We start from the raw sequence: 22,079 nt of genomic DNA, 5'->3' as shown, positions 1-22,079 counted from the left end.
AGCACAAAGCCCCATAAGTTTGATGATGCCACCGGTGCCAAAGGAGTGACAGTAAAGGAGTGTCAACCTTGGAGAAAGGTGGCATGGCTCTGCTGCAAAACCAGCCCAAAAAGGACCGTTCCTGAGAAGTCTGGGAGGGGATGAAAATGTCTGGATGGATGTTCGACACTACCACAGGCCAGTTAATAACAGATATTACACGAGTGAGAAAGGGGCCAAGTCCTCTGGCCACTGCCCAGCACAGAGAGATTTAGGACAGAGTGTATTCTGGAATACAGACTGGGAAGGCAAAAGAATAAAATGGAAATATCTTCAGAACATTCCTACTGCTGAGTAAGACGGAAACCTGGTTCTGTTGCAACCATCACGACCGCTATCATGTTCACCAGAGATTCTGCACAGAAGCCTGAAGTATCACAACACAAAAGATGCGTTATCTTCTCACGAAACACATACAAGATGGAGATGGAAAACATGAAAAATAAATTCTTCAAGCTTATTTATGTGGCTTTCTAGGTTGCCACAGTTACTTTTTTTTTTTTTTTTTTTTTTTTGGGGGGGGTACTTTTTATTGCACTCTACAACATTGTTCTTTCTCCTCTCTGGGTAAGGGGCATAAGATTGGGATGGCAGCTCATCCCTGCGAGACACAAAGACCAGGGTATCTAGAGAGGTCTCCCCTATGGAGAGGGCACACAAGACTTGTCCTGCAAGCACCACTAAACGGCAGAACCTAAAATCATGATTAAGCTTTTACTGTGTGGTTGTTAAATATGTTAGATATAAACACGAATATAAATACTCATTTCCTTTTCAGGTGGCTAAAACACCACTTCTGCCTTTGAGGATGAAGTCAAGCCCAAGAACAGGTCCTTTCACAGCAGCTATTGCACTCATAGCTGTGGTCAGGAAAGGAGAACACAGCGTCCCGGGGCACTGAACAGGATCAGCCAGGGAACAAAGGGCCAAGACAGATTATTTTTCCAGTACTGATTTGCTGCCCCACATGCCACTTAGTGGATTTCATATGTTAAAGTGAGCTTTGGAAAGGAGCTGTGCTTTGTTCCCGGAGCAGCCCTGCCGCCGCCTTGCTCATGCGACTGTTGCAAATAATTCACCTGGAGCAGAGGCTTCCAGCCCCAAAGGGCTGGTTCTGCTCCCAGCTGTTCGTTAGAGCAGTGGTAGCTCCAAAGCTCACACACAGACCACCGGTGGGGCCCAAGTGGAAATTAGTTCTGCCCAGAGGTGAAATGAGCAGGATTTGGGGCTGGTGACATTGTGAGCAGGAAAGGTATGGGCAACCCCACGGGCACTGGTGGGAGAAGCCAGTTTCTCACCCGTTTTCCGTGCCAGGCTTGTGTCATGCTCACACAATACCTCTTATTTTTTGGCAACTCCAAGGCGCTTGTGGATTTCCTGGCAGGCCGGATAGCCTGGAGAGGAGGTTTAGTGACAGGAGTGATGAGCAGGGCATCCAGGAGAGAGCGGTAGGCGCTAGGTTCAGAGAGCCTAATGAGCAGCAAGAGAGACCCATGAATAACCCAGGCGACCAAACCGGAGCTCCTTTATCCCTGGGATAACTCAACACCAAAACAAACAGGAAGCCTGACATTCCTGCAGCAGTATGGAGAAACTGAGCCCAGAACAGACTGACTTAGAAACAGTCACAAGATCATTTAGAAAAAGCAATACAATAAAGATTTAGGTAGATTTAGTCCCTGGTGATTGCTCTTGGCACCCCAAAGTTATTGAAAACATATCAAAAAGCAAATGCCAAATGTAGCATGTTGCTATCGTCTTATACTACTGGAAGGCAGCATGGATGCCACGAGCCTCCAGAATGTAGAACTATTCTCCCAAGGCATGAGCAGCAATGTCCAGCTAACCTAAAAGCAGGATACAGGAGCCTTGGATGTACTCTAACCACTCACCCCACATGGCATCCTCTTTGCAACTCTGCTAGGGACCAGTTACTGATGTATGAGTTTCAGCTTTCTCAAACCAAGCTTTAAAAAGGTCCTTTTAGAACTGATGTCTACCTGGCCCGGATAGCAACAGCAGCAGACACAGCGGCAGCAGCCATGCTCTTAATTTTTGACCTCTGCTTGAAGGGAGATAGAGCAGGAAGCGGAGCTGGAGCGGACCTAGGCAGGTTTTCCAAGGAGGGTCCCAGCAGCGCTCTCCCAGCACACACACTTTGGGTCAAACAGAGGAGAAAAAGGAGAAAACAGAAGGCTCAGCAGAAAAAAATGCACAACGCAACACCTGAAAATCTTGCATGTACAGAGCAGCCTGCCTGTAGGAATACCATAAAGGATTTACCTTGTATAATTCAGGGATGATTTAGACTGATAGCTCGAGATTTTGGTAATAGATTTTGATTCCCAAACAGGCAGAGAAGCATCAGGCCTGCTCAAAAAGCAGCAAGAGAAAAGTCATTAATCAAGCATTTATCACACTCACTGGCAAGCCTAAATAAAGCTCAGGAGGAGATCATATAAAACATTTTTTAAAATCCCTCCTTGCCCATTGAAAAAAAAAAAAAAAAAAAAAAAAAAGACTAGGTATAGGCTTAATATTCATGATCATTCACTACCAGCATGTCAACATGCATGGTGGAAAGCCTGGCCTAATCACTCCCGTGAAAAAAAATGTAAACACAGACACCCCCTTTCTTGTAGTATCCAGGGCTCGGTCCTACAAAGCTTTTTCTTCTTCTGTCCTTCTTTTTTTTGCAGGTGTTTCACTATTGGTAAACCATACGCTTCGAAAATAATAAAAAATTACATCCTGAAGATAAGCATAACACAAGTCAATGTTTATATTCTGCTCTAAGGAAGCCCGGATTAGTGGATCACCCCAAAATGTGCATTTTATAGCAAGGGTGACTATCCGTGGAAAGCCAGGTGAATGAAATGCATGGTCACCAGGAACCCCACATGACGCGCACAGTGCGCTGCAGCTCTCCCCCGAAACTGCCCTGCGGCTCCATCCTTCCCCACCATGACTCAACATATCCCCCCCAAAACACCAACCTTGGTCTGAACCAAGGTCACCAAGTCTCCTGCCCATGGCTTTGGCTTCTCCCCCTCCCCAGAGCCTTCGTTTCCATATCATTGTTCTAATGTTTGCCTAATACTTTCTCTATGGCAAAGCACAGCTTGGCTCACGCCTTTCCATGCGCCCGATCTGCGTACCTGGGGGGCTCAGGAGGCTCCCAGGGGCCGGTTTCCAGAGGCTGGGTGGCCACCGTGGGCAGGGACGGCTCCGGAGCCTGCGTGGCCACTGTGCCACACGTAGCCAAAGGAGGACCCTCCACGTCGGCACCTGGAGCCTCCAGACATACGGATGCTTTCCTGTTCGGCAGGGTTCAAGGAGAAGCAATCATATGGTGCGGTAGGCACATGGAGGAAGCCTCTCAGACCAGTAAAAAATGAAAATATTTCTTTGGGGTATTTTTAAAACCAGCCCTCCAGTGGCAAACCCAGGGCATGCTGAGATCCTGCCCCCTTCCGAAACTGTATTCAGCTTCCCACAGATTTCATAAAGACATTATATAAGCCATAAAAGCGGCTTGAGGGAGAAGAGGAAAGAATCACACCAGGTTTGGAGGTTACTGTTTTACAGTATGCATGGAAATTACTGTTTTTTTGGAAATATCCTTCGCTGTCTTCTAATTAAAAGGTACACACCAAAGTTCACAATTAATGCCCAGTTCTTGTAGGCATTACTTTCCTGTATGCTATGCAAGATATATGGGCTTATACACTTATTGTATACTTGTATACTCATACCTATAGGCAATATGTACTATATACTGTGTGTGTGTGTATATACCATGGGCATTTTTTTATTTATTTATAACTCTGAGGAATAATTGCATTAATGACAGGATAAAAGAAAGCCTGCTAAACTGTGAGAAGTACATCTATAAAACAGCAATTTTAAGAAACTTGCTGGTATTGGATCTGCTTTATATTAGTTTTATTTCTCAGGAAGTGCCAGATTCTGAATTTTAGACAGCCTAAAGCTGACCGAGTGACTATTTAAGGTGACTTTCTGCAACTTCCGAGAAAAGTTATAATTGCACCTAAACATTTTAGTACTGTTATACTTACAAGATGCTATTGCACATGTGAAATTGAGTAATAATGCACTATGAATTATAGTAATTGGATACATTGCCATACGATTTGTTTAGGCTTTCATCAAAGAAATAAAACTACAATTAAAAAAAAAGCGTTATGCCATATGTTATGGAGCCTGTCTTACAAGCAGTGAATCTAGCTTTATTCCAGTAACCAAATCCAGATCCTTCACACATTTCACAGCAAGTTCTTTCTCCTTCTTGGTGGTTCAGTAGTGGGTGGTATGAATCACAGCACTTTGGCCAAGAAAAGACAGAGTCCACTAGGAAAACACAGATCTGTGCCAATCATGGACAAAAAAAGCAGGGCACTAGCAGCAGAATCAAGTCTACTGACCTTTGGACAGCCCCTTTCTGCATTTCTAGATGTATGACTTGGCACCCAGCAATTACTTAGGACTGACAGTTGTCCTGTCAAACTAAATGACTTTTGGAGATCAGCTTTGGTGTATTCCCCAGGCAAAAGGGGGTGAAAATAGAGACACAGACTCGGTAGCAAAACAAACACCAGACATAGCTTGAATATCTATAGTGACAGTTCACCTCTCTTTTGAGGACAGAATCAAATCCACACAACATTATCAAGGAATTTATGTTCTTCTTCCCACACTCAATGTTAAACCTTCCGAAACCTTCCAGCTCTGAGGAAGCTGCTCTGATTCTGCCCTTCATGGGTACAAACTAGTCATCATCAATGTTCTTTATTATTATTATTATTTATTATTTATAATTATTATATTATTATTATTATATCTTGGCTCTCATCTTGAGCCACCATTTCAGATTATCTGAAGCTACTCTAATTTTGCCTCAGATAATCGTCTTAACCAGTTTATCAGCATACCAGTCTTTTCCTTAAAACAATATTTGAAGTGAGTTAGTACTGGAAGGAATAAAAACCCAAATTTCCTCAATAACCTAATCTGCCTGAAAACCCTACGGTGAGGAAAGAGTTGTATATCCAGAGGCTACTTCTAACAAAGGTTCTAATCATTACTGTCATGATTGGCTTAAAATATATAGAGAGCCTCTTCTGTGAAGAATACACAGAAGCATTTGACATGACAAGAGGAGAATGGGCAAAAAAAGAAGAAGTCCCTCAACCTAAGATTCCTCTGTAGATCTGTAATATACACAGAAGCCATTCTGAAAATAACCTACTATGAAATCCTTCTCTCCTTGAAATAAATTCCCACCTTGCCATCCATAGCAAAGAAAAAGAAAATTTAAAAAAACAAAAAAAAAGAAAGAAACTGACATAAGGCAAAGAAACAGTATTTTAATTTCCAGATTAAACAAGAGCCTCAAAATACAAGTCAGATGGTCAGAAGAAGAAAAAAAAAAAAAAAAAAAAAAAAGTAGTTGCTATTCTTTGCCAATATCAACACAGACATTCAACCAGCTGGAGAAAGTTTGCAAAAACACCCCTAATTGCAATACTGCTCAATATATTACCGGGATATGGATAGTAGCATCTCATCTATATTAGCAGCCTTCGCTTGCATGAGTTTGGCTGCCGCCCCGCTCAGGTAATGGGTTTATTATGCATCCCGACGGGAATGGGGCCATGCTGGCTGCATGTTCCTGGGCTCATTTTAAAGCTGCTCTCTGACTATTTAGGTTATTTTTGCCAAATAATAAACTCAGAACCATAGGTCTCGAGAGAAAATATTTTAAATTTCCTCTTCCTGGACACAGAGACAGGATTTCAGAAGAATTCCTTATTACTCAGAACACTGTATTTGCAGCAGTATCTGCAAGGCATCTGCAGCTCAGCATGGGTTGTAACACTGGAGTTTTCCTGGTAGACATGAAAACCCCCTACTGGACTATTATTTTTTTTTTCTTTTCCATACCATCTTTTCTACTCCAAGAAAAGTACTGCCATATACCTTTTGTATGAGTCTCTCTGACTTCTCGCCCCACTTGTCTTCCTGAGATTTAAGCAGCACTGCACTGTAAACACCATGACCAAGACTTCCCTGAGGAGAGGATCAAAGGCTACAATGAAGCTAGTGGTCCACTGTCCAGGTAGACCTCTGCTGTCACCTCCCTCCTTCACATGAAAGCACCCTTCTTTCCCCGAGCTTCAAGGAGCCTTCAAAAGCCACTGCAGCAAACCAAATCAGACTGCAGTCATTAAGGAAACCAGAAGGACTCTTTCCGTTTGTTAAGGAAGGGCTACCATGAAATTACTGAAAAGGGTGAAAGCAAATGTTACTATTAACATGGCAAAATGTGTTCTGCCTGAATGCTAACAAAACACCGAAGTGCTCTACTCCTGAAAGACTTCATCAACCTTGTACGCAAGGAAACACTCCTATGCTCTAACCTCCCCTTAGGTAGAAAACACACTGCATTCTCCTTTGGCCACAACTATCTTGCTATTGTGAAAAGGTCCTGAAGGGCTGAAAAAAAAAAAAAAAAAGAAAAAGAAAAAAAAAAGAGAAAAAGAAAGAAAGAACCCGCAATTTATGTCTGTGATAGGACACTGCAAAAAAACAGCAAGACATCCTATAAATCATGGGGAATGAATTTTACTCGCAAAGACCAAAGGTTCATTTTCAACAGCGGGCACAGAGAAACAACTGGCTCAGTCGTCCGGAAACCTCCTTTTTCCAATGTGTATTTCACTTGCAGCTCTACCCCGTCAAACGCTCAGGGCACGCCTGACTAGCTAATGGTCATTCCATAGACAGCCAAAGTCCCAAACTACGCAGTACTATTGATCCAGAAGTGTTATCAACCTTCAGTAGCAGCATCAGAAAAACCCAAATTACTGTCACCATATTATACCCAAAGATGACCTCCAAAACATCAACAATTTGGTAAGAAAAGTGCCAGTGAAGCCATCCAAGGCCAATGATGGGAAATCTGCCAAATCATCTACTTTTCCACTATTGGAGGACAGCATAGCTGAGCGTTTTAACACAACCATCCACTTTCTTTTGATATTTGTAAAGATTTTTTTCCATAATTTGAAATAGTCTGAATTTAACTTCTGAGTTAAGAGCGGTGAAATGCTGGGCCATGAGGAGAGCGGAGAGACAGCCACTGACTACATAGTAATACTTCAATGCATATTAATATCTCATTTTATCTGGGCTCCACAAAATTGTCCATTGATATATTCATCTTGACGTTTCCCACCCTCCATTTCTGCAAAGAGCAGATCAACCAAGTTCATGGTCAATGAGTGGCAGAAAACCCTCTCTCCTGCAAGACGACCAAGTCTAGGACAGATTGATGCAAGAGCAAAAATGCCATTAAGCTGCCACTGCCTGCGGATGATTTACCTCCCGGGATCTGCAGAGACAAGGTGTTCGGGAAGCCTGGGAGAGGGAGCACCGGCGGGCGAGGGTGCTGCCAAGGGCAATACAGGTGCCACAGGCTCCGGTCTAGCACCCGTTGCATTGCATTCACAGCAACAAAAACACAGAAAAGGGGGTTTAATCCACACTGAAACAGTATGCTCAACAAGAAAAAAATGTATATATACACACACACCTGCACACAAGTATTAGTATTGTGGGAAAAAAAAAACACAGATTTTGCAGTGAAGCATAGAGAGGAGGTAAGATGAGATGCAACAGGCTTGAGATCTGCTGTGCTTTTAGCAGAAATTACGTGTACTAAAGCTTGTAAACTCATTAACAGCCAAGCAATGTCTTTACAAAGATGAAACATGTATTTTGGATTATATTATATGGTAGAAACCTAGGAAATACTAGAAAACAATCAGAATCAACTAAGACTTGAGATTAATTCCCTAAGTTTTATATATCTTTTGCTATGATTTCTTTAGGGTATTAGCTTTGTGAGGGTTAGAGTATGTATTCCTTAATATTTTTTCATCTCCTTCAGTTTGTTCAGTTGAAGAAAGAAGAATCAAGAAAACACTGGGCTAAAAGGCCCTCTCCTTGAAGAACACACATCTCACTGCAATGTGCAGAAGCGAAACAGAAGCCACAGAGGATTCACAACCGCCAGTTTTGAGCAGACTGAGCATGCAGGGTAAAGTACATTAATAATGTAAGCAGACTTAAGAGTGCTGCAAATTATCAGACAGATTTACGAAGGACCACGAGGCCGACCTTGCAGGCAGTAAAGGTGTTGATGGCAATTCTGACCCAGGCGGCACCTCACAAGTCTGGGTGGCCACAGAGGTTTGACTCGGATTAACAGAGGGCTCCTCGGCTCCTGTTCCATTGGGCAGATCTGCAGGTATGCTTTACAAATATTCATGACGTGGGGAGGAAAAGAACAATGTCACATGATTTCTGATAGAGGTTATTTCAGGCCTGATCAAGAGTGGGATAAATATTTTCTGGTGACAACAGATTAGCTAAACTCCAGCTCTGGAAAAAACAGACAAAGCTTCATTCAGGACAATTAGTTGGCTCTACATTTCCAAAACCAAAACAATATTTGGTGGGTTAAAATGGTTAGAAGTGCTCAACATCAGAAACATGCTTGGAAACTGGATACTGTGGAATTATAACTAAATCAATTACTAAAACATGTAAATAAACGTAAAAGCTAGACTTTGCCTTTCCAAGCTTTCAGTAAATTAAGAGGTACAATTTATACACTCTCTTTCAAGGAGGGCTTTCCCTTTCAGTTTGCTGTCCTTCCAAATGCTGAAGAGAAATACCCATTCATCTACAAAAATCCCCAGTAAGTTACAATTTAGGGCTAAATAAAAATAAAAATCATATGACATTTGTCTTCAACAATGCCTGAAAAGTTGGGATATTCAGAGGTAAATTAGTGATGAAAGAAGTTTCTGGTTTTTAACAGTATGATACCCTGCCTTCTGGATGATCATTTAATTTTAAACTTCCATGCTTATATCAAAAAACCCACATTAGAGTATTTTTTCTAAGATCAGATGTATATTGGCAATCAGAGAGGAGCAGTTGGGTACTAGGTACGGGGCAGCTATTCACGCAGCAGGAGCAGACTAATGGGAAACAGAGTGTAGGGGCTCCTTCCCTTCATGTTGTTTTTTCAGGATATTATTTGAGATGATACAGTTAGGATACATCCTCTCAGATCCATGTGTTAAAAGTGAATTTTTACAGTTTGTTACCTGTTTATAGAGCTGTAATTGTAATATGTCAACTTTGACGAAGTTCCATTCTCAACACAGGCCAACTTCACATTCCTGAGTACAGGGATTTCCTTAGCTTTTGAGAATATTTTTGGCTAAAATACATGATATCTTAATATTGGAAGTAGTGCGTGACATACCACAAAGCATGTAGGACAACTATCAATTTGCTACTAATAGTTTTGGTAGTTTTGTTCTCAGCTGGTAGACGCTATGCTTTTCTCATTTTACTTTCAATCAAAACAGAGATATCTATGCTCTGGATTATTTAGAGTGGTTTAAGTAACTAAGGGCAAAGAGCTAGTTGGACAGACAAACATAATAGTAAATTAATTACCAACATGAAGGCTTGTTCACTACCTAGGAAATGTCAAAAACACATAAATGCAGTTCAAACCATTCCATCCTTAAATAATAACCTACAGAAAACCTAGGTGATAAATTTTCATACTTTTTCATTGCATTGATCATCTTCAGCTCCTTTCTCCTTTCCAGTCATAAAAGCCCTCTTTAAAGCAACGAAACAACTTTAACACACTATTTTGCATTCCTACTGTAAAACACAGTATTCTACTGAATGATTAACTTGTGAAACAGCAGTAACTCAGTAACTCACACCATTTTAGTAATGCATGACTCAGTCCACTGAGCTATGTGACAAAAATCAAACCAAACAGCAATTCTCCTCCAAAGACCATCTTTAGGGAGGTGATTAAAGTGTGTGTTTTCTCCCCCATGAGCCTTATGGAGTTAACTGTAAAAGGTGTGTAAAATGTGATACGCTTTGGACAATCTTAAGGGTGCAACTTTAATAATTTTAATTGCATTTTGTGCTGTGCGCTGTTACATATCCACATCAGTGACTGTTAGATAATTTGGCTGTTACCTGCAATCTCCATTTTCAGTTTGTTTTTTCCTAGAGGTAAAATGACAAACACAGTAAGCTCCTGCTGTATACCAACATAAACCAGCTGCTGAAAAGGAAAGAAACAGCTGTAAAAAGCTCACACCATAGGTTTCCCCTCCTCTCAGCTTTGAGGCTGTAAAATAAAACAAAACACCCCACGACCTCCTCTGTGTCAAGATCAGTGTTTGTAGGAGACACCGGTCTGTTCACGGGATCCTTTTCACGTGAGTTCTTCATGCAAGACAGGGCTTAAGGCAATCACAATGACTGGACTTCTATATGTGCTTTACACCTTGGAGGTTTGAAATTTTTCAGTAAATGTTGCAGGCTAACAGCGAATTTCACTTAGCAGAATTCTGACTCCTGTCACCCCCCAGTCAGCTGTTTTCTTGCAAACCTTTGTGTCCATTTTGAAAACATATATTTTTAACCCAATCAGGATCTCCACTACTCTGATATCCTTGTACAGTTCAGGTTGTTTCTGCTGTGCCACAGGAACGGTTACTTCTCCCACACAATCTGCAGAGCTTTTACAAAACTATAGGTCTTTGCAAGACAAGACACTGCTAAGGAGTCAAAAGATGCAAAAGAAAAAAAAAAGAGACAGAACTAAGTTAAAAGCAGCTTTTATTAAAATACTCTTCAAGCTTCAGAAAGCATAAATTAACGAATGTGTAGCTACTATAATACATTATTTTACAGGAGAATCACAGGGCCATGAAGCTTTTATGAACACAAGAAATCCTAAGAGCTTCACTCTGAAATAAATAAATACCGCCGTCTTATCTTACTCTTCTTAGAGGTTATATATTGAAGCCTTTACATGTACACGGCAACATCCTGCTCCTTTTTTTTTTTTTTCTCCTCTCTCTCTCTACTTTTTTTCCCACAATATGAACAAGTTACTTTTTTAAGCAGCAGGCTCCTTATACTCCTTACTGCAGTAAGATATTCAATACTGGCAAATTTCTTCTTGCTCAAAAGCAATCCGTCTTTGCGCTCTACTTCATAAAACATTTACAACCACTCTAAAACTGGCCTGCTGAAAAGCTAGTGAACTGGAACAGCATTATCCTGTCGAGCACGGTAGTTTGCAATAAGTGTATAGAGTCCCTCCTCTTCTACTCCACCCCCAAACCTCAACACTGCCATTTCTTGATCTTTTGTTGTTTTCTGCTTTCTAACGACCTACAGTAACTCAAACTCAGCAATGCAAATGACTCCTTTAAGGCAAAAAACAACAACTGCAACAGCCATCTCCTCCCCACTCTGGAAGATTCAGTCACCTGAGTCATTTTGGGCTAAACGTATTTTTTTGTCAGCTAGTGATTAGCACAAAAACATTTTCATTTCTTTTTTTACACATCAGTAGGAAAGTGTTAGAAAAGTATAGAAAAAGCTAGAATTTCCCTTGTAGTAAGGCTAGTGAAATAAGTTTTCTTTTTTCTTTTTCTTTTTTTTTTGCAAAGCAGTTGGAAAAGAAGAAAGGAAGCCAGTGTTTGTAACTTTGCTTTTGCAACGTGGGCAAAATCACTGGACATTAAGAACACGTGCTGAGACTTCATGGTGCCAGTCACGTAATTTTGTGTATTTGGGGCTAAAGACGTGGCTGGGAATCTTTTCCCTGTGGAAAGAAGTAATAGAAGAGAAATAAGAAAGAGAGAAAGTTGGTCTTGGAGCAGTTTCACAAGCGCACCAAAGCATGCAAAGGCCATGCACTACGTATGTCCCAGCATCTCCTTCCCACCTTTCAAGAGAACTGATCTGGCCCGAAAAATCAGTAGAAAGATGCCCAAGGACTGCAAACACCAGTCAATTTAGCTGCTAGCCAGTCCCCGCTTTGAACACCACACCTAATCCAAAGCAGCCAGACAGCTGACACTTGTTCTCCATCTATAACGGCAACACTTTCCAGTTGTATCTTGAAATCTGACCCATGCTTGCAAATCAAAAAATGCCTGGTTAGATGTCGGAAAAGAAAACACACTGACAAGCTGACCTCATAGGGAAAACCAAACCAGCCCGAGTTTATGGAAAAAGCTCAAACTCCTGCGCAAACATTAACACCGGACTGCACAAACAGAGGTTTGAAAAGGCTGCTCTATGAAGAAAAATATCTCAATTTTTACATGCTGAAATATGAGGCAGAAAACAAGCGACGCTTGAATAACACCCAGACTTTCAACAAGGGCAGCAAACAGTAACATATTATCAGTTAAGAATTAAGACATGCACTATATTAAGGTTAAAAAACAAAAAAAAAGAAAATGTGAACTCACTTAGTCTTCTTTGCCGACTCAGGTTCTGGTTCTTTCACTGCAAGAAAACAGAAAATTTTGATTTTCTAAGGAACTAAGTAGTAGCACTAAACGCTGCCATCCCTCTGTCGCACTGAAGCATTCCCCACACTAGGAAATTACAACACGGATCACTGGGAAGGGCATGAGAAGGAGTGTCAAGAAGATGACAAGTGGCAGCTCAGAGATATGTCTTTTGGAGGAACACCCAGGAGGTTTATATCAGATGATAATCGCAGCATCTGTGTACAGCCATCATCATGACCCCATCACGGTGCTGCAGAACTCACATGGGACAAAACTGGGACTGGGAATTCATGGAATTTATATTTAGTCTCACAAGTATGGCTGCAATCATATTCCTATAATTTTTTGTCAACATGATTAATTCATACTTTAAGGGAACACTGACACACTTGATGCTCAGGTCTCTTATTTTCTTCTTGAAAGGATTAGTGAAGAAAAAGAGTCCCAAGAGAGCCTAAACACTCATTAAACAGACTAGTGCAAGACAAGTCCATGAACTGCCTGATTTCAGATTTATCACACCTAGAGAATAGTCCTTATGCAGGGAGAGTAGCACTGGCCCCTGCAGTAACTCTACCAGTGCACTCAGAGTGGATTTAATCAGCCCTGCTCCCAGGACAGGTCCAGTTTTGTCACTGCTTTCTTTTAGTATTAGCTATGAAAAGCACAGGAATGAAATAACCGCCCATATATCAGCTACCTCAGTCTGAGCATGACAGAGGTCAAACGTCTTGACGGCATTTCTGATGCATTTATCCAGCCTTCAGACCTCTGCCAATAAATTTTAAGTGACAGCATGATATGAAATCAAAGCTTTTTCCCACACAACAACTGGGAAAGACTTTTTCTGCGTCACCTCTGCTCTTTAGCATACGGAGTCATATGACTCCACAAGCAGATGATGGAGACACTTCCTTGGAATACGCTGAGGAGCTAGAGGTATGTGTTGCTGACCAGTAAAATCATTGCACATAATAAACCTCTGTATGACCCTCAAGCATTTTCTACGTGCCTAGGGAAGCCTTACAGTTTTTCAAATTGCTTTCTGGAGTGCTAATTCAGAACAGGAGCATCCCCACTGAAGTGATGTGGAAGGAGAAAGCAGTAACAAATATGTACTTTCTGCCCAAGTCTTTGGGAACAGGAATGATGGTTTTGGGCTTACTGAGAATGTATTAATATCCAAATGGGAATAATGCAGCTGCAAGAGATTTACAAACACATTTTCCTATTTCATAGCCTCTTGAATAATCTTTCTTTTAAAGAGTACACCAAAACTGTGCGTACTGGATTTATGAGCAAGACAGGAAAATCTCAGAGGTGCGATTAAATCATTTTATTCTTTTCTCCCCTCCACAATTCAACAGCACCTATTGTCCATGACTGCTCTTTCGTTGGCATCAGGCTACTCACTGTGATCGGTGCCGGTGATCTGGGCCAGGATGCGGAAGGAGCGCGACTGGGTGGTTCCTGTGCGGGGATGCCAGTCCTCAGTGTCCTCGATGAGCCGCTTCTTGCTGGCATCGCTGTGAGTAGGAGTGTGGTAAAACTCAGTGTAGGTATCCACGATGTGCTTCCGCGGCGGGCTGCAGCAAGGAAAACAGGGAGAAAGCAGTGAGGAAGGAGTCGCGCTGGGCAAGGCCATCAAGCGTGGGGCAGCTGCAAAGACACACATGGACTGGGGCTTCTCACAATATCTACAAGCAGCTCCTGCCACGCGGGGAACGCCACGGATTCAGCTCTCTGAACCAAGCGAGGATTCGGAATTGCTCTAATGCAACTAAAATGTTGCACCTTGCTTCACTACTGGAACTCCTCAACCGGGGCAGTCAATTATTAACACGACTAACAAATTTAAACTTTTACCGTTTGGGTGGGTTTTTCCTTGGAAGGGACAGAATAAGACAGCAAGAGGAGCAGTTTTCCCAGCATAACCAGGAAGAAGAGAGAAAAAGAAAACAAGAAAAAAAGTAAGAAACAAGATGTGGCTAAGCTATTCTATTCAATTAGTCTTGCAAGAAAGCATTGAAATCCAATTAATAGTGTTATTCTGCTGCCAATAAATTACCATTCTTGCATTTAACATGATCCTACAGGGAGCTCCATACAGGTATGAGAGGATATAATATAGATCGGTATAATATTTTTTGCTTGTTTTCATAAGACAGGGTGGTATATTTAGTTGTCGTTGTATTAAAAACCGTGGACAAACTTTGCCCCCTCATTCACAAAAGACCAAGCCCTCGCTGTGTGCAACAACCAGCTACGTGGGATGTCTTTTGCAATTAATAAGGCTGGGATCTGAGCTGAGTATTTTGAAAATACAGGATGGACTGAAGCACAGTATGGAGGTATCGCTCCATTCCCTCTCGAAAAGTCAAAGACATGGAGCCATTATCTACTCTTTCCCCACAATATCTCGTATGCAGTTACCAAGCCCTGAGCTAGCAGCTTACAAGAGCATAGCTTCTACTAATTGATGCAAAAATCTATGTAAGAGCACTGATCTTTTTAGAAAGAGGTAACACAGAACTTATTCTATGCATCTTATTCCCCAATTCTACCTTAATTATCTCAAAGCATTCATCTTAAAGACTCTTTGTACATATATTTATTTTGACATGACTTACAGAAGATTAGCTTTGCTAAACTATCCCCAAAGACATAACAATTATATATATATATATGTATATATATATATATATATAAAAGAGAAGTCATTTCTACTTCTGTCATTGTTTCCCTGCTCTGTCTTCAACATGTAAGGTGTTTCTGGTAGAGAACGGTGGGACTTACGAATGAGACTGAATTACTGATTTGTCAATAAGGACAAATCAATGGGATGTATTAGAATAGTCAAGCAATAGCCTCTAAAAATGATGTGAAAAGTACCACGCAAAATGATAGTAGAGGACTGAATTTACTAGAACCGACACATGATATTAGTGAGTACTTACACCTCAAAGTTACTGGTGGAGGGAAGGGTACAGAAACAAAGACAGTGGCATTCCCAGGATGGAGGACAAGCAAGGAGCACAGACAAAAATGAAGTAAAGCAACAAAATGGTTAATGAAAAAGGAGAAATTATGAAAATTAGGGCAATAAAGTAATCGAGTTACAAGGAAATGTAATCATTTGCATGCAATTGATGCTATTTTAGATCCTTACAGATCCTACTGCATCCTTTCCTGAAGATTGTAATGACTCGTGGAGGCAACAAGGTGGTGCCAGAGGCAAAGGAAAATTAAAAGGACACAAGCGCTCCTGGAACTTGGTCCCCAGGCAAGAGGACAAAAGCCGAAGCAATGAAACCTCAACCATATCCATCCTCCACAATACATATAAATAATAATATATGGAATTTACACCTCTTGTGGTGCTCGGCTTCAATATCTGGTCTTTCAGCCCACGCTCAAAGCGATAATGTTTTTAAATTATGTTTCTCTTATCTGCCACTTTTCCTACTATAGTCATACGTGCAGCAAGAATTTATCAGTACGCACAAATATCACACAAACGTCTGTGGAATTAAAAAAAAAATCTGCAAAACTTAACGCAGTGAGAAGCCAGATCACATCACGTCCAGTGCAGACCAAAACCATTTACCACATTAAGAAGTTACTAAAAGAGCTGAAGCGGTTTTGCAAAATTTAAATTTAGAATTCTATGAAAGCTATAATTTTGCAAAACAGTAATACATGCTGGTTATTCTGACAAGAAAAACCACCATAATTCAACTGCAGTGCTGTTGATACTAACTTTGTCACTGTTGTTATCTGCAAAGGAAGAAAAAAAAAAAAGTATTTCATATGTTAATGCAATCTTTACTTCTTTAACTTTTTTAGGATTTCCCCAATCCAAGCTCTGCTAATGCCATACGTCATGTAGAGTCAAACTTAAAGTTACCAAAAAGCTATAAGTGAAAAATTTAACCAACAAACACCAATCTTAAACCAAGTGATGTCTGTGGACATCTACCTCTTGTAAGCAGCAGGCACAATTTTATGCAGGAGCTGTCAAGAAGGTCTTGAAAAAAGTAAAATTGCAGCTAGATTGCTTCCTTTTTTTTTTCTTTTTTTTTCTTTTTTTTTTCTTTTTTTTTCCTCCCTTTTAAAGCATTTTTAAGCCAGGATTGAGCAATGGAAACAGATCTTCCTCCCTTTTGCTTTTATTTTTGCCCTCCTCCCACACCGCCGAGTCCCCCGAGCCAAATTTTCAGAATGTGTATTTTACCCCATGTCTGCAAGCATGATGTCTGAGCTGTTATCCTGCAGAAAATAAAGACTCTACTCAATGGCAACAGATTTTGCACTGGTGTTTCTAACAGCTGCAGCAATTTCCAATCTGCTAAAACAAGGGGATGGATCAGGTTGTCATGTGCATTCCTGTCACCTGGCCACAGAGCTCATCTATGCAGCTCAACAAATGCACAGCTTCACCTTAATCAGGCAAGTCCCCCAGAGGCTAATACACTTTTATCAATTAACAAAAGCTATCAAAGCTTTTTTTGCTGATAATTTTTTTTTAACCTAAACACTAATTTTTACCTACTGCATGATAAGCAGACTTCTGCAAAGTCCAGGCAAGCGGCTCTGGTTTTTATCAGGAGCGAGCAACCTGAGACTGATTTAAGCACAAAAGAGCTTGTTCAAACTTACAAAAAACAACCCCAAGAAACAAAATCTTCTGATTCTCATAGCTGCAAATGAATATAACCCTTTTCCTTCTGCAAATTGCCTCCACAAGCCCTATCAGCATCGTAGCGCCCCACTCCCAGCTGCAGTGAATCCTGCTGACCTTCCTGACGAGCTGCTCCGCATTTCTGAGTGCCTGCTGCTTGCCAGGACCCAAAACACATAGCAGGACAGGGATGCCGACACGAACGCCGAGCTTGCTGCAAGGTCCAAAACAGATCGAGGCACAAAGGGTCCTGCAAGGAGCTCTTTGTGGCCTTGTGCAATTTAAGTCAATTTAACGCCAGCCAGATTTTGCCCTTAAGGAGCACCACAACGCGTCTTGCTCAACACAAGGGTTCCCCCAGAGGGGCTCTGCAGAGAGGCCGCTCGCCCCGATGCGTTCGGCTCGGCGTGCAGCAAGCCCGGCGAGGAGCGCGGCGGCACGCGTCCCCCGCCGCGGCCACCTACCCGTTCTGCAGCTTACTGTCCCCCTGGGCGTCCCCGAGCGCTCGCCGCGGCCCCTCGGCCGCCCGCGGCTCGGCGCTAGCGCTAACGTGCGGCCCCGGCGCCGCGCGGGGGCTCGGGGCGGCCGGCGCGGGGCACGCGGGTGACGGGGCGAAGGCGGAGGACGGTGACGGGATGGAGGTGGTTTTGGAGCACGTGGCTGCCCCGAAGGGCCTCGGTGTCTTATTGAACGCCCCGGCGGCCGGGGACACGGCTTTGGGTGCGGCGGGAGAGGCTATGGGCTTAGCTACCTCCTTGGGTTCGCCCTAGGGGAAATAAATAAGACAAGAAACACACAAAAACACAGCAAACGCATGCAATGTTCCCGAGCAGGTATTTTTGCTGGTAGTAAAAACCCCGGTGTTTTCAAGTACAGAAATGGAGAGATAATATGGAAGAAGAGGCAAGTCATGCATTGCAGGAGAGGGAAGGAGCCGGACATGCAACTCCAAGAAGCTGGGGTCATCATGAGATGCTCTCATCATATCCAAGAGACACATGCCACAAAAGCCAATATAGGACAAACTCTACTGCAAGATCCACCAGATAGTTCCTGCGGAAAACATTAGTAGGGCTTTTTTAAAGCCATCTTCCATCTCTCAAACTCAATCGTGCGTGTGCTTTCCATAGACAGGCATGTGCACGGTTTATAAGGTACATATATTTGCAACAAAAACAATGGGAAAATAAAAAAATACTGATTTAGTTTCTGAAATTATTTTGGAGTGGAAGTATGAGGAAGCAAACTTTTGTTTCATTTTCTGTCTTGGTGAGACAGTATTTACAGCAAGAGCAGATGAAAACAATTTTTTCCATTCATACCCTGCAGCTTTTCCCAGATCATTCAAGGGCTTTTGTTAAAGCTTTCCAGCAAGGTGATAGGCTTCAAGTAACACAGTGGGGAGTCAGCAGCTGTGAGCAGCAGACACACCTCTCATCCCATGAATGTTCAAGTTGGTCGAGTTTCTCCCTAGTTTTGGTGATACGTGTTGAAAGGGAAAGTCCTCCAACCTCTTCTAACATTTGAGAACACTCATTCATATTAAAGCTGTTCAAAAAAATTGTTTTTATATTTATCCCTGTCAGATCAAAACCTTCAAAAAAAAATCTGATGTTTTTGCTGGGTGCTTTGCTTTAGCAGTGTTCCCAGATGGTAGCACTGACAGGTTTGGAAAGAGCTTCCCTAGCAAAAAGCAGAACTAGTTTTAAAAGATAATTGGAAAGCTGGAAGACAATATATTCGCTTGCACCTTTTCATGGACAATCATTTGACAGGTTCCTCAAATCTTTTGGAAGAAGTGTACTTTTGCTGCAAAATTTGAATGGCATGCTGTATTGAAAGGGAAGTTTGAACGACAGTTCTCATCAGTGACGGGGTTTGACAGATGGGTAGCAGTTAGTGCCACATGCTGCATTTCTTGGCTGTTAATAGTGAACATACCTTTTGTACATGAACGGGATCAGGTTTTGGTACAGTTGCCACTCTGGAAGGAAACATATACACATTATTTTAAAAACAAGTTCCTTAATGGTTAAGTATCTCTCTCTTCCAACTCGCCACATCTACCCATGGATATATGAATTATGTTTTTGTTTTCCTCCTCAGGAGGAAGCAAAAATTATTTGGGTTGAACCTATGACACTGTGGTTAATACAAGATAAAAGCATGAATAAATATTAGGAGCCCTAACATCTAGCAGAAAGTACTATTTGATTTATACTGTAATGATATCATACCATTGGTTAAGAGACATTAGCTCAAGTTTGCTTTTCTTCCCTTCATATGAAACTGCATCACGTAACTTAAAAGGCTGAGTTTTAACAGAACATAACCTTTAGTCAGGCTTAAAACAAAAAACTCAAGCACAGCATCACCAAATTCCTTCCCAAGGACTGTTATCACATTAAGCAATACGGAAACTTTCTGCATAATGTTGAGTCTTCAAAGGTAACTCAAACTCCACAGTAGACAGCAAAAAAATTCCTGCCGAACAAAGAGCGCATTGACACTACAGCGGGGTGGTGGGAAGCAGAGGAAATCGCGCGTTAGGAAGCACAAAGGACGACCCACAAGTTTTGTTACACCAAAATCTTAACTGGCAGCATACCATGGGTAAAAGGTTTTCTTTTACAAACTAATTAAATCTGGGGTTGCAAGGGATGAGATTGCGCTACGTTCATCTATGCAGAATGGCATTTTTGTGCACAGCACTCTTTCCAAGTGACCTGCAGACATATTTGCCCTTCAAAATCCATGTTTTAAAATATCGTACAAAGGAAAGCTTGTGATAAAAGAAGATTGGGAACATTTCACTTAGCATTTGGAGTCAGACAGCATGCCATTACTTTATTTCTCCCAAACATACTTGAAGCGAGGACATAAATTTGCATGTCCCAGACATAGTTGAAACAATTTTCCTTGGCCTTGTTGACTTGAGACCATAATCAGACTACAATCTGTGATTTATCCAGGACCGCACAGAGAAAATGCTCACCCAGCAAAGTGAGCCACCAAGATCTGAATGTGAAAAATGTGCGGTGGTTAGACAAGACAGTGCAAAAGGAAATGCAAAGTTCAAGCTCAAATGCAAAATGCATCTCTCGCACTTGCTTAGGAAAATGCTTCCTTCAGAGATTACAGGCTCTTTAATAAAATGAGCACTATTGCTCTAAGGTTTGTGATGGATATCAGTAATACAGCAAGGCAGAAAAGCAATTTAACCACAGACCCCTTTTTGCCCATTTTTAAGGGGGAAGCAGATGGCACCCCACCTAGTCTAACCTGAAACAGGATTACATGATGTTTTGGTTAACTCACTCCTTACTATTCATTAAAAGAGATGGATGGCTTGGAAGAGAAAGGCATTTTCTGAATGACTTAAAACCAGCAGCTGACAAGATTAGTTTATATAATATTCCAAGTAGCGTACACACAGAAGACATTAGGAAGACAAAAGCTTGGCCTAAGTGCTTATTATAAACAGCACACACTGGAAATGCTGGCAAATTACAGCTGTTTGAGCTCCAGGCTCCAGTCGCAAGTGTCTTGGGAGTTATTAGACCAAATGCAAATACCAGCAGCATCCACCGCTTAATGACAGCCCTGGTACCGAAAATGAAAGTGCAGGTCGTGCATTTTTCACACATGCTCCTCCAGTATCCCTTGTGTCTCCTTTCAAATAAAAAAAGCTATATTTAGGCTGTATAAACCGTTCATTCAGACCAGACGAACACAAGAGGATCTGCTCTGTAAACATCCTACAAGCTGGTCCTTCCCGACAAATATTTTGGGGCACTTACTTAGTGCAGGCCAAAACATTCCAGCTTCCTGTGCAGCCTTATTAGGAGAACAGATTGGTCTGCACCCTACTGCAAGCAACCCACCAAGCAAAAACTATTCATTCTTCAAATTCTCGCTTTAGTCATTTCCTATCCAAGTATCACCCATAAAAAACAGGCCAACCAATACAATAGGATCTTTCTGCAATTTCCCAGAAAAAAAAAAACATAATAAAACTAAAGTTACAGTATTTCGTGCTGCCATAGAGGATGCAATTTGGAATGCCATCTCCAAAGACAGACCACCAGCACAAATGCTGTGATCTCGAAGGTCAGTGTTATGGAACCAAACTCGATATAAAGCAGGAGGCTTTGGAGGAGTCTCAGCTGACATACCCAAAAGCTTCACCAAATCCAGACTCCCAAAGACATTTCTAAGGAAGCTCCGTCATGCAAGTCCTTCTGTCACTTACTAAGAAAACTATATTTGGGTTACAACTTCGAAAGCAGATGCAAAACTCAAAGGAGGGCACAGCATTTATCAGCCCATCTGTACATAAGAGGAATACACAACACCAATATTAAACATAAGTATTTGGGTTTTTCCTGTCTCAGGATCTTAAAGGGCTGTTCGTAAAGTTAACCTGAGATACAACAGCAACAAACTGCACAAATCTTCACTCCTAAGAAAAAATGTGGGCTGAGTCCAGGCTCAACAGAGCTTTCTGCAAGACTTCCCCCCCTTCTAAAAGGAGGAAAAGCAGAAGAATCCCCCCAGCACATTTTCAAAACTAAATTCCTTTTTTCCTAGTTGATCAATCAGGATATAGTTTTTGACAGTAGATATCATATCCCTGAGAAGCTACTGGTCTGATCTTCTTTCTGAAAATCTGATCCTTTAATGGCTTTGCCATTTCAGTCTACAGCTCTGGGTTTTTTTGCGTCACTTTATTTCTAGACAGCAGTCAGCTGGTAGAAAGCTAAATGCATTTGGTTTCTGAAAATCAGCCAACTCTCATGAAAAAAACGACAGGCATAAAATGTTTAATGTATATAACAAGCTAGGACTTTTACTAGGGGTTATCTGAATGAAAACAAATGCAGATATAATTTAAAGCAAAGAAAAAA

General features: G+C 41.6%; 1 protein-coding gene across 3 annotated transcripts in view; it reads right to left on the bottom strand.

The window, feature by feature from the left end:
* The window catches only part of PDLIM5 (PDZ and LIM domain 5), an 81,481-nt gene that overhangs the window by 20,984 nt on the left and 38,418 nt on the right, over positions 1-22,079 (bottom strand). The window contains exons 3-13 of one of the 3 annotated variants that reach the window (XM_088529457.1): positions 19,114-19,156; positions 17,637-17,938; positions 14,358-14,375; positions 13,905-14,077; positions 12,447-12,483; positions 10,147-10,176; positions 8,242-8,376; positions 7,444-7,560; positions 2,323-2,409; positions 2,040-2,180; positions 1,378-1,509 (exon numbers count right to left, since the gene is read on the bottom strand). In XM_088529457.1, coding sequence (XP_088385583.1) covers positions 1,378-1,509; positions 2,040-2,180; positions 2,323-2,409; positions 7,444-7,560; positions 8,242-8,376; positions 10,147-10,176; positions 12,447-12,483; positions 13,905-14,077; positions 14,358-14,375; positions 17,637-17,938; positions 19,114-19,156 — 1,215 coding nt within the window. Of the gene's footprint in view, positions 1-1,377; positions 1,510-2,039; positions 2,181-2,322; positions 2,410-7,443; positions 7,561-8,241; positions 8,377-10,146; positions 10,177-11,148; positions 11,792-12,446; positions 12,484-13,904; positions 14,078-14,357; positions 14,376-17,636; positions 17,939-19,113; positions 19,157-22,079 lie in introns of those variants that run through there. The other 2 variants (XM_088529473.1, XM_088529464.1) reach the window with 2 other exon arrangements.

This window comes from Tinamus guttatus, unplaced genomic scaffold, assembly GCF_059628265.1.
Source record: "Tinamus guttatus ecotype Peru unplaced genomic scaffold, ASM5962826v1 Tinamus_guttatus_pri_ptg000028l, whole genome shotgun sequence".
NCBI classification, from domain to species: Eukaryota; Metazoa; Chordata; class Aves; order Tinamiformes; family Tinamidae; genus Tinamus; species Tinamus guttatus.
This window is presented reverse-complemented; position numbering and strand designations above follow the sequence as displayed.